Genomic DNA, 11,456 nt, shown 5'->3' with positions numbered 1-11,456 from the left:
CCGACGACTAGGTCGATTCGTGTAACGCCCCAGACTGCTTTCAGGATTATCGAATGACCCTACAAACCAACACGAGTCTTTTCAACATGATTTGTCCTCACTCATTCGCTTTCCGAGAAACTTCCCAGAAGGTCACTCATCCTAGAATTGCTCCAAGTCAAGCACGCTTAATTGTGAAGTTCTTATGAAACAGGCTACCAAAATTATAAAAATACAGGAAATTTTGAAATTTCCGGTACAATTTCCCATACCAAAATTTCCGGTATTTCTATTTTAAAAAGAAACTATTGATGGATCGACACGCAATAGAGGCAGAGATGGTACTATTGCGGGTCGGGCCATTGATAGAGCCGATGGTACTATTGCGGGTCGGACCATTGATAGAGCCGATGCTCGTGCTCGGACAGATGCTGATGAGGCTGGTACCTCAGTGTTACGTGTTGGACGCGTTCCTCCGACCTGTTCTAACCGGAAACAGAGGGCTGAGCAGGCGGGTAGGGGGTTCTGCACACCTTGCCGCCGGGGTGGTCAAGCATCCATTGTTGTGGACGAGCAGGTGGTTTAGGATGAGGTTGTGTTTGCGGTGATTTCTGGTAAACAATCGCTAGTCATCCAAACTATCAAATATACTTTGGTTACTCGCAGGATCGACTAGATTGATCCTAGGACATGTATCAAAAAATGTCTTTTAATGATAGTTGAATTCATACTCCTGGGTTCTTTACTTTTAAATTGAATATCCTAATCTATGACTTGATGTAAAAGCAATGTAAAATACAACACAATGAAATAAATTGCATGAAGTAAATCGAAAGACTATACTGTGAAATGTAAATGATTTGACAGGCAATATAAATGTGTTTAAAAGGCTTCGTATTTATAAACGGAAGATAAATATTAGAAATACAGTGGTGTTACACGTACATTTCTCACCGAAAACTCTTTCTCTTAACGTTTGATACTTGAGTGATTTGTGAGTGATTTGTACCAAATGAACACCCCTGGATCCTACCACTAAGACCCTTATACTAATTCTACCCTAATGGTCCTACTCTAACGAGATGCCACGTTGCTCGTTTGCATGCGCTTCGAATTCCTAAAGTTCCACGTGTCTTTTTGATTTCAAATGAAACACTTTTAAAATTCAAATATTCCCGCTCGAAACGCTTCGACGCGAAGCAACGTGTGATTGAAATATGTCAAAATATCCTAAGTTTTTATTCCTTAGGGTTCAAAGAGAAATTACTTAAAACTTACTTCGACTTAGAAAATCTCCTGACACATAGTAACTCTAGAAATAGCCATTTAAAGGCCGTTCTTTCTTTGAAATAGATGACCTCGAAGAACATCAATATTGTGTCGAAACCTTCGGCTAACAGGTTGCTGAGGTTGAGGCGGTGGCTATTGTTTGGGAGCCGGTGGCTGTTGATGAGGAGCCGGTGCGTCTGAGGAGCAGGTGTCTGTTGCTGAGGAGCAGGTGCATAGAGTTGAGGAGCGGGGGGCTGTGGTTGAGGAGGGGGTTGCAGAGGAGCGGGTGCTGCATGATACGGACACCACCACAGGTGCATCTATGGAGCCATTAGTACATACTAATGGGGCTTTTCCAGGAGGACCTTCTGACAGGTCCGTTTTGACAGGATATGCTGACCACGTCGCTTATAGGATATGGCAGGGCGATGTATGTAACATTGCTTAAGTGCTTAGTTTTTATTATACAATTTTTATTACACACTGTGTTTTAATTGTGTTTTTTTATCACAGGAGCGTCTAGTGCTGAAGTTCACTTCTCACGGGTCGAAGTTAAAGCACTTCCCCAAGAGACCGATGCCTGAGCAGGTGGCGAGGATAGTTCGGGACTTCCATTTGATGGACTTTGCTGGATGCTCCCTGACGATGCTGGACGCCCTTCTATTATCAACTTTTGTTGAGAGATGACATCCGGAGATATCATCCTTCCATCTCCCATTTAGGGAGATGACGGTGACTCTGGATGATGTGCATTCCCTATCTCACCTTTCGATTGCTGGTATGTTTTTTACACCAGTTCATAGGGACCAGGCGACGGCGATGCACATGGTGATGGATGCTTTAGAGGTTGATAAGCTGGTTGTGCTTAAGGAGTTTGGTGACACTCAGGGCTTTCACCTCAGGATGTCTTGGTCGAGGAAGGTTTATCAGGAGATTCTCGATCTAGGGAGGTACCAGGCTGCCACTAGGGTGCACATGTTACATATAGTGGCATGTACTCTCTTTGCGGACAAGTCTGAAGTTTATATAAATGTCTTATATCTTTCTCTACTCAGCGACCTTGAGACCCCATATTGGACTAAGGGAGTGGCGGCATTGACGATGTTGTACACAACATTTGATGCCGCTTCTCGTCCCGACACTAGACAGTTTGTTGGTTATCTGAGCTTGTTACAGGTATATATTCTGTGAGAGGAATACCCAGCATTGTGCGGTTGCTGACCCTTGTGCGAGGAGGTGGAAGGCCAAACCCATCTAAGAGGGGTGATTGAGTACAGGCGGAGGCTGGATGCTCTGACGCTAGATGATGTCATCTGGACACCGTATACAGGTCACCGCGAGGATCTTCCTTTTGATGTATCTTCTTTATATTCAGGGTATGTCAGATGGGAGAGCCATGTGGCTAAACACTTGCCTGAGAGGTATCTACGCCAGTATGGTTATATACAGGGAATGCCACGCCCGGTCCCAAAGACTCTAGCTGGTGGCATTGATCGCTGATTTCAAAGTAACATCCTCAACTCCCCCCGTGAGATCATTGATGCAGCTGTTGCGGTTCAGCAGCCTGGACAGTGTCAAAATGGTTACATGGAATGGTTCCTCAGTGTGATACCCTAGGGTCATACCACCTACCGTAACATCTGATGTTCCAGGACCTTCAGGTTCCATAGATTTTTCACCACCACCCCCACCTCCCACAGGTGACCAGGACAGTCGCATGCAATACATCGTCGTTCACTTGGATAGCCTCATAGGTTTGGTGAACCCCAATGGTGAGGTTCACAGTATTTTAGCTAGGTTGGTGTATGTTGCCCGTGGAGGACCTATGTAGATTTATTTTGTTGTGATTGTATCATTTGTAATATTTGTATATTTGTATATTTTTGTACAAACATCTTATGTTTGACCATCCTTTTTATTGCATAATCTTTTTGGCTAGTACATGTTTCGAGTAGTTAAAGAAAATAACATCAATAACAAACAAACATAGTTAACAAACATCAGATGACAAACAACAAGCATAAACAATACTCCGAAATGTGAAAACCTAGGCACTACCGGAAGACTCTGGACGAATCAGACACTTCTTTATGTCGTCAACGCATCTTTGGATCTGCGCATCCAATTTGATCGGACCTTTAGTTATCCTACGGCGAAATGATTTCGACATGGCCTTCACATCTTCATCATTCTTCAACTCGACACCCTTCTGTTATCAGAAGCAGGGTTGCGACCATTGAAATATACTTCTACATTAATCAACTATTGAGGAAAAGACATTTTGTTGAAATGATGTGTTATCCGATAACCTTAAGACCCCCTATTTTTACAAATGATGGTGCATTCTAGACCACACAAATGTATTGGTGCAATCAGGATCCTCCAAAAGTGTCGGCAAAATCTCAACCGTTTAAAAAACTAAAAATTAAAATATACCGGAAATTTTAAATTAACTAAATTTTCGATATTTTATACCAAAAATTTTAAAGTGCATACCAAAAATTTGCTTTAGAATTGAGTTAAATAAAAATGGAGTGGCAAGTATAAAATAGAGGGTGGTATGTAGATTCTTCATTTGAGAGTATTAAATTTAAATGTGGGTGGCCTATATAGAGTAGAATTGTTGAGCCCTAAATTATATAGGCCCAACACACTATTATAATTGCTAATACACCTCAGATTTTTCACTACATATTATGGGCCCGTTTGTTTTGGCTTTTTTTTAAAATGATTTTTATAGTGTTACCAAATTTTGTGAAAAAAATTTTTACAAAGAAATTTTTTATAAAGGAAAAAAAATCTAAATAACCATGTTTAAAAAAAAATTTACTCCAAAAACCAAGTTTTCGAGAAAATTACCTGTATGACCAGGTTTGGGAGGTGGTCTCCACGTAGGAGTCACCTCCGGTGGCGCCAACACCAAAAAACAGCCTTCTTATGCGCCACCTGGGGTGGCTTGAAGGTGCATTTTAAATGGTGAAGCCACCTTAGGTGGCGCCATTGTCTTGTTTTTTTTTTTTTTTTTTTTGTTTTGTTTTGTTTATTTTTTTATTTTATTTTAACACATAGAAACACAAACACCAAACACCAACACACAAACACAACAATGTCTCGCATTATTTCATCTGGATGTCACCGGACAACAGAGCCCCCGCCCCAGAGATCAACATGGCGTATCGAACCTGAACCGGAGTATCACAGAAAGACCGGACATGTCATATTCTCTGCTGCCAAACCTTCCATGCCGGTGATATTTTGGAATATCACTTACGTCGAGCAACTCAAGAGGACTGACTCTCATGTCTTTTTTAGAGGGAGAGTACGAATCCGGCGAACAGATCAGAAGCATCAAGAGGCTTAAAACAAGGACCGATGCTGTGACCGGAGCAACGATAAGTTTCTGGGATAACATGGAATACGACAATGATTGCATTCAAATGATGCATGGACTCAATTACATTGTTTTAACCGTAGTGATTTCTTAGATGTTTTAGTTTATCTTTTTCTGTTGGTTATTTTCAATGTACCTTTTAATTAATGAATGAATTAATGTTTTTCACGAACATCTTATTTTATTATTTAATATAAATATTTTTTAAATATGTTAAAATAAAATAAAATAAACAAAAAAAATAAACAAAACAAAACACAAAAAAAAACAAAATAAAAAAAAAAGGCAAGACAATGGCGCCACCCAAGGTGGCTTCACCATTTAAAATGCACCTTCAAGCCACCCCAGGTGGCGCATAAGAAGGCTGTTTTTTGGTGTTGGCGCCACCGGAGGTGGCTCCTACGTGGAGACCACCTCCCAAACCTGGTCATACAGGTAATTTTTCCGAAAACCTGGTTTTTGGGGTAAATTTTTTTTTAAACATGGTTATTTGAATTTTTTTTCCTTTTATAAAAGCTTCAAATGAAAAATTTGTTTGAATAGTTATTCTTAAAATGTGATTTTAGGTATTTCATCAATTTATAAAAAAAAAAATTGGATATCAAAATTTCAAAAAATCACTTAATTTTGAAGCTATTTCAAATAGATTTCCATAAAAATCATTTTTGAAATACAACTTTTTGAAAAAATTATGATTTTGACTAAGTTTTGGTCTTCAATTATGTACGTTTAGGTTATAGGATGTCAAATTAAGTATTTCATTTATGAAAAAGCGAATATAAAAAAACTTATAATATTTTGAAAAACGGTTTTAGAAAATCCATTTTCAAAAATACAAAGAAAAAATCCATTTTTTTAAAGCTGAAACAAATTGGCCCTATATTACAAACTAGTGCTCGAGACTGATTTATAAACCAAAAAATATATAATTTTCACGTTTATTCAAAGTAATAATTAAGTGTATTTAATTTTTTTATTTTATATATAAAAGATAATATAATTATTAGTATATTTTTAATTAAATTATTATCTACTAATATTAAATACTTAATATAAAGATATTTTTAAAGTAAAAGCATTAAATACATATAAATTTATTATTTTTTCTTATAATTAAGTAAAAAATTTAAGAAGATTTTTATTGAGTAACATTTATTTCTTAATATTTTAGCAATCAAAGAGATGTATTTTTTTTGTTTTGATTGCTTAGAATGTGTAAATATATTTTACCGTAAACATTTTCATTTCATCTAACTTTTTCTCATCCCAAAACTCAAAGCAAAATGCAGCTTTAGTTAAAAAAAGTGAATAAAAGAAAAAGTGTAGAGAGGACGAAAGAGTAAAAGGAAAGGAAACACCCAAAAAGGACAAACAAATGAACAAAGAATAGGCACAATGGGGTCACGAGACTAAATATACAAAAATAAAATAAAATTAAGACCCAAAAAAAAATCAGAACAATATAATTTTTATTAAAGGTTAATTGTTATGCACTGTCAGTGTAAAATACTTTACACGATCGACACATCATAATCACTCATTAATATTACTTTACATGCATTTAAAATAAAAGTCAACAACTTATAAAAATCTAACGGCTACGATTAACTGACAGTGTAAAATATCTTTACACAGTCAGTGCACGAGTATTATTCTCTTTTTATTATAAATAAAAAAAATCAGAATAGTAAATTTCACACTTGACACTCTTTATTTTATCTCTCTCTTCTTTCGTAATCTTTCTCTCTCTCTACACTCTGGCAGTTTCACTCTCAGCCTCTCTGTCTTTGCATTCAACACTATGCACAGACAATCCTTAGGTTCACCATCTTCCAAACTCCATCTCCATGGAGTCATCACCGCCGCAGAAACTCTCATCACCGACGAACCACCGAAGCCTCACCGTCTCTCTTCACCGCCTCCCACACCGCACAAATTCATCCACCTCATTCCGATCCTCACTCTCTTCTGCTTCTTCATCCTCTACTTCTTCTCCCACACTCCTTCACCTTCAGACCTAGATCACCATTTCACCGGATTCAAACATCATCATTCAGGTACAAGTTAACCACAACGCAAATTTCATCAACCTCATCATTATTTATTAATTAATTAATTAATTCACATATTCATATTTTTGTTTTCAGAATTGAATAGTGATATTGCAGTACATTACGCTGATGCGAAAAGAAGCGATGGATTGGCGATTAGAAGTTTGCAACAGATTCCTAAATCTCAACTTCACAGAAAACTCGCCGAGTTTTAGCAATCTTCAAACAAACTCTTCACACGTGTGATTCTTCCATCCTTACACTTCATTCTACTGTGTATTTATCTGGAATTGTTTTAGATTGTGATTCAGTCGGCAAAATAATGAATAAAAAAAATCATCATCTCATATCTTCCATTTAATTGCATGATTAATTTTTTTAATTGTTATTAATTAATATTAGTATAGCATTTAGTGTTCGGCTTAAGAACTGGGCGTAGGATAGCAGATAATGCGCTGGATATTGGAATACAGCTGGATTCTGTGACCGTTGCTTCGTTTCGAGTGCGGTTAAGGACTGCCAGCTGGAAATTGCGGTGTTTTAATTAATACTAGAACGGGTCTTCTGACGCCGTCACCGCTGCATGGTGTAATTGGTGTTACACGTGGCGTTGATTGGGACGAGTAATCGGAACGGGACGGAATAAGAGAGTTCTGAAAATGAAAAGTGTCGGTGTTAGAAGTTTAACAAAACGGTGTCGTGTGAGATTCTATACGGAAATGAATGAGTTGGGTCAGGATCCAGTGTGGTTGATGATGCAGTGTTTATTGTGGTGTAGGTGGGACCTGGAGGTTTTATTTATTTTTATTGGTTGGTAGTTAATCATGTTCAATGATGATAAAGCAATAGGATATGTTATAATTCATGAAAGTATATCCAAAATATGAAGTATTGTATTGATCGTTTCGTATATAACTTTATATTGTTTTGTCGACACCTTTCACGTAGTGACAATATTGTAATAATGTATGAATTGTACACTCATTGTTAAAGAGGCTGAGGTGGTTGGACACATAATAACGATAGTTCATATATAATTGAGATAAATTGGCATTGTTGATAAGAATACTTTGACGGATAAATTGAGAGAATACGATTATTTATCCATTTAATTATTAGTAGGAAGGTATAGTATTGATTTCTTGGTGCATAGCTTTTGGACACGTTATAAAATTCTTTTTCTAATTAGTTTACGTGTCTTTTTGACACTTCAACAATGTTTTGTGATTTGGATTATATGTTGTGTTGATATAGAATGGAATAAAAAGAGAAGGTGAAAAAATAGAAGCTTTTGAATTGGTCATATGAATTTTTATATATTTAAGTAATGATGCCAATCATGCAAAGCTAGCTGATTTGTTTCCCTTGCTTTTTGTAGTGGGATTTAATTGAAACCTTTCATTCGATAAATTTACTTAATGAGTAAGCTTATTCAGTAGTATCCTCAAGCTTCTAAGTAGTGCAACACGTTACACAATTATAGTAAGAATTGTGTTTTGAAAAGTATCTCTTTTGATGCAATCAAGGCTCTGTTTTAAATTACGGTGTAATGCCATAAGTGTCCGTAACCAACTTATGTTTGACTTAGATATAAGGGAATCAGATCCGGACGAATAGTTAAACTCATGCTTATGAGTTCAAACATTGGCTTATGATTCGATCAGAGTCGTGTAGATAAAAATGGAAATGAAAGTAGAAAGTAAATTCACTATTTGAATCACCATACTCTTCTTCAACACTTATTTCTTTCAACTTAAAACAGTCCAATGTTAAGTTTTTTTTATCATTTAATTAAAATAAAGAAAAGTGTAAAGTAAATATAATTGTGTCAAGTAGATACCGGATATATACAAAATAAGAGTCTGTTTGGTTTGGCGGTGGAAACACCAAACGCACGTTTGAAACCCCTTCCCACCGTGAAAGTGAGAAGCAACAAAACATAGCTTCTCCTTTACCGTGGAAATGTACCGTGCTTTTGGGGATCCTGCGTGTACCCAAACATGCTATAAGTAATGTTCACTTTGATTGTTTCTTAATGAATCTTCAACAATTTAAATTATATTATAAGATAAAAAAATTTCAATTATATAAATATCAAGTTAAGGAATTATTTCTTCTTCAACAACCTAAAAAACTAATTGTCCCTAAATTCATAATCAATAGATGATAACATATTGTATTATATTTCCTTCCACATTGGAGAATACTAAAAAGTAGAATAATTTCTTTTAGATAGTTAGAATGGTGGTTAAATAAAGTTAGAGAAGTTAGCTAGATAAACTAACTCATGACTTTGTAACTAACTCTTAATTGTGTATAGTCTTGTATATATAGCTTATTATCATTTGTGTACAAGGCAATGAACTAAATCTAATGAGTACAAGATCTTGAGATATCACTCTCCCTATGCTTTATAGATAATTCAATATGGTATCATACGTCTAACAAGAAGTGAGTCTAACAAGAGATCACTTCTGTATTCAATTCATATTTTCTAATCGTACATGCATGTTCAAGCTTCATAGAAGCTTCTTTCTTCTGTGCAAATCCATCCCTTCGTTAAGCTTCAAAGAAACTTTAATGACATATCAAGAAAACTACATAAAATATATGGTTCGATCTTTGCAAGCATTTTCATTGCAAATGGTGAACTCAAGCTCGGCTAACACGTTTGCATCGAAACTATCAATCAAACTCCAAGAAAATAATTTTCTCCTATGAAATCAAAAGGTAGAATGTGTCATTCTATCTCGCAAACTTCACAAAGTGGTGGTATATCCTCACATTCCTCCCATGTTCAAAACGGAAAATGATAAGCTAGCTAATGTTGTTTCTGAAGATGACTGGTCTTGAATTGTTCAAGATCAAATATTCTTTACTTGGTTGCTATCTACAATCTCTGAAGTTGTGTTACCACGTGTGCTTTCATGCAAACATGCTTATGAAGTGTGAGATAATGTGTACAAAACTTCAATTCACATATGAAAGCTCGAGTTCAACAATTAAAAATAGAGTTGAAGACTAGCAAGAAAGGTAATTGTTTAATATCTAAGTATGTCTTTCAAATTCAAGTCATAGTTGATTCATTATTAGATATTGGTGATCCAATATGTGAAAGGGACTAAATCGATGCAATTTTTCAAGGTCTCCCTGAAAAATACAATCCATTCACTATGATGATTTATGGCAAAGTTGAACCAACTAATATATATAATGTTGATGCATTGTTATATGTTCAAGAAGTGCAACTGGACAAATTTCGCCAAAACCTTTTGACTCCAAGTGAAACTACTAATGTTTCTCAAGTTGTATCCAATAACTTTCTTAGCATAAATAGTGTGGCACTAGGTTCCTATAAGCATTTTCATGGTAGAGCTGACTCATTTTGAGGCAGAGGTCTTGGTAGACATGCCAAGATCACAAGGAGTCGACCAACTTGTCAATTTTGCAACAAGCACGGTCATGCTGTTATTGATTGCTGACACGCATATGATGAATACTTTGAACATCCAATTGAAGCCTGAAGCACGTACCTTTTCCCCCAAATGGACCAAGTTAGGGCTTAATAATTAGAAAAATCAATCTCTTACAACTGTCCAGGCAACTATTCTCTTAACTCATCGGAATAGCCTTCAGGTTCCACAAGGTCTAGAGTCTCAGGCCTAGTTTGCCAACTCGGGTTTGAAGTGCCCAAATCTCAAAATGATTGTGTTAAATGATTTCTGCAGTGGTTTGAGGATTCTGGTTTCCCACTGCTTTTCTCCTTTGCGTCTTTGGACCTCTTTTTAACATTATTTTTCGTGCCTTTCATGCAACATTCCGCCCTTTCCATGTTTTCTTCCCTAGAGTTTGTCGATGAAGAAGGTATTCATTGAATTGTGTGGCTTTGAGTCAATTTTGAAAAATACTTATTGAATTGTGTAGCTTTGAGTCAATTTTGAAAAATACCTATAAATTTTTTTTTTATTAAGGTTTAACACCTTTAAGATAGTCTCATTGAATCTAGCCATACACCTTGCGGTGTTTGCTTACATGATTGATTTTTATTAGTGTTGAATAAATTACACACACCTCTTCAAACAACAACTTAAAAAAAAAAAAATCAACTTTCAATTACAAACTTATTGTATGATCAGTTTTGTCTATGCACATGTATTTCAAAGTCAAATTAAAAAAATCATAACCATATAATTGAAACCTTTGAATTCCTTATACTCAAAACAATATACAATCAATACTTAACAAACAAGCTTACCATTAGAATGCAATGAACACAACCAAAAACTCATGATGTGATTCATGGGTTTACCATTTCATCATTCACAAAACAATATCTTCTTGTTCTTTTTCGCTTTAAAAAATCATTGGTTAACCACTATACCAACCACAACTTTTATTTTGCATATATTAAAAACTAAAACTTGATGATGACGACTGGTAAAGTAAAGCTAAAGGTTGAATCACCAAACAAATATTTAATTGGTTGAATGAGAGAAAGTGGGTCTCACCTTCACGAGTTGCACTTTGGCAAAATAAGCTCGTGAATATGGACATTGACGAGAGGTTGTTGCAATTGAAATGGCAAGGCGTGATCCGTGTCACGCGTGTGCGATGGCGCTGCGCGCATTCTCAAATTGATAAAAAAAATAAAAATTAAAAACAGCAAATATATCAAAAATAAACAAACATTTGCGAAAGCAACTATTTTTAATAAACAATTGAGGAATTAGGATTAACACAATCACTACAACAAGTAATAACAATAT

The 11,456-nt window shown here is 35.8% G+C and overlaps 2 protein-coding genes across 2 annotated transcripts; both read left to right on the top strand.

Moving 5' to 3' along the window:
• Positions 1 to 1,974: 1,974 nt before the first annotated feature.
• On the top strand, positions 1,975 to 2,748 carry LOC131649794 (protein MAINTENANCE OF MERISTEMS-like). Its single transcript, XM_058919552.1, has 2 exons — positions 1,975 to 2,424; positions 2,485 to 2,748. The coding sequence occupies exons 1-2, from the start codon at positions 1,975 to 1,977 to the stop codon at positions 2,746 to 2,748; spliced, it is 714 nt and encodes a 237-aa protein (XP_058775535.1).
• Positions 2,749 to 6,328: 3,580 nt separating this feature from the next.
• On the top strand, positions 6,329 to 7,051 carry LOC131651793 (uncharacterized). The gene is made up of 2 exons (XM_058921492.1): positions 6,329 to 6,696; positions 6,787 to 7,051. Exons 1-2 carry the CDS (start codon positions 6,441 to 6,443, stop codon positions 6,903 to 6,905), a joined length of 375 nt encoding a protein of 124 aa, XP_058777475.1. The 5' UTR covers positions 6,329 to 6,440; the 3' UTR covers positions 6,906 to 7,051.
• Positions 7,052 to 11,456: the final 4,405 nt, after the last annotated feature.

Source organism: Vicia villosa, linkage group LG2 (genome assembly GCF_029867415.1).
Source record: "Vicia villosa cultivar HV-30 ecotype Madison, WI linkage group LG2, Vvil1.0, whole genome shotgun sequence".
Lineage (NCBI taxonomy): Eukaryota > Viridiplantae > Streptophyta > Magnoliopsida > Fabales > Fabaceae > Vicia > Vicia villosa.
The sequence above is the reverse complement of the archived record's forward strand: the minus strand, read 5'-3'. Positions and strand labels throughout refer to the sequence as shown.

Bases quoted from the DNA above. Each gene is read 5' to 3' on its own strand.
- LOC131649794 (XM_058919552.1), top strand. From the start codon at position 1,975: ATGACGGTGACTCTGGATGATGTGCATTCCCTATCTCACCTTTCGATT. The intron at 2,425-2,484 runs GTATATATTCTG...TTGTGCGAGGAG, and splicing joins GTTATCTGAGCTTGTTACAG to GTGGAAGGCCAAACCCATCT.
- LOC131651793 (XM_058921492.1), top strand. From the start codon at position 6,441: ATGCACAGACAATCCTTAGGTTCACCATCTTCCAAACTCCATCTCCAT. The intron at 6,697-6,786 runs GTACAAGTTAAC...TTTTGTTTTCAG, and splicing joins ATTCAAACATCATCATTCAG to AATTGAATAGTGATATTGCA.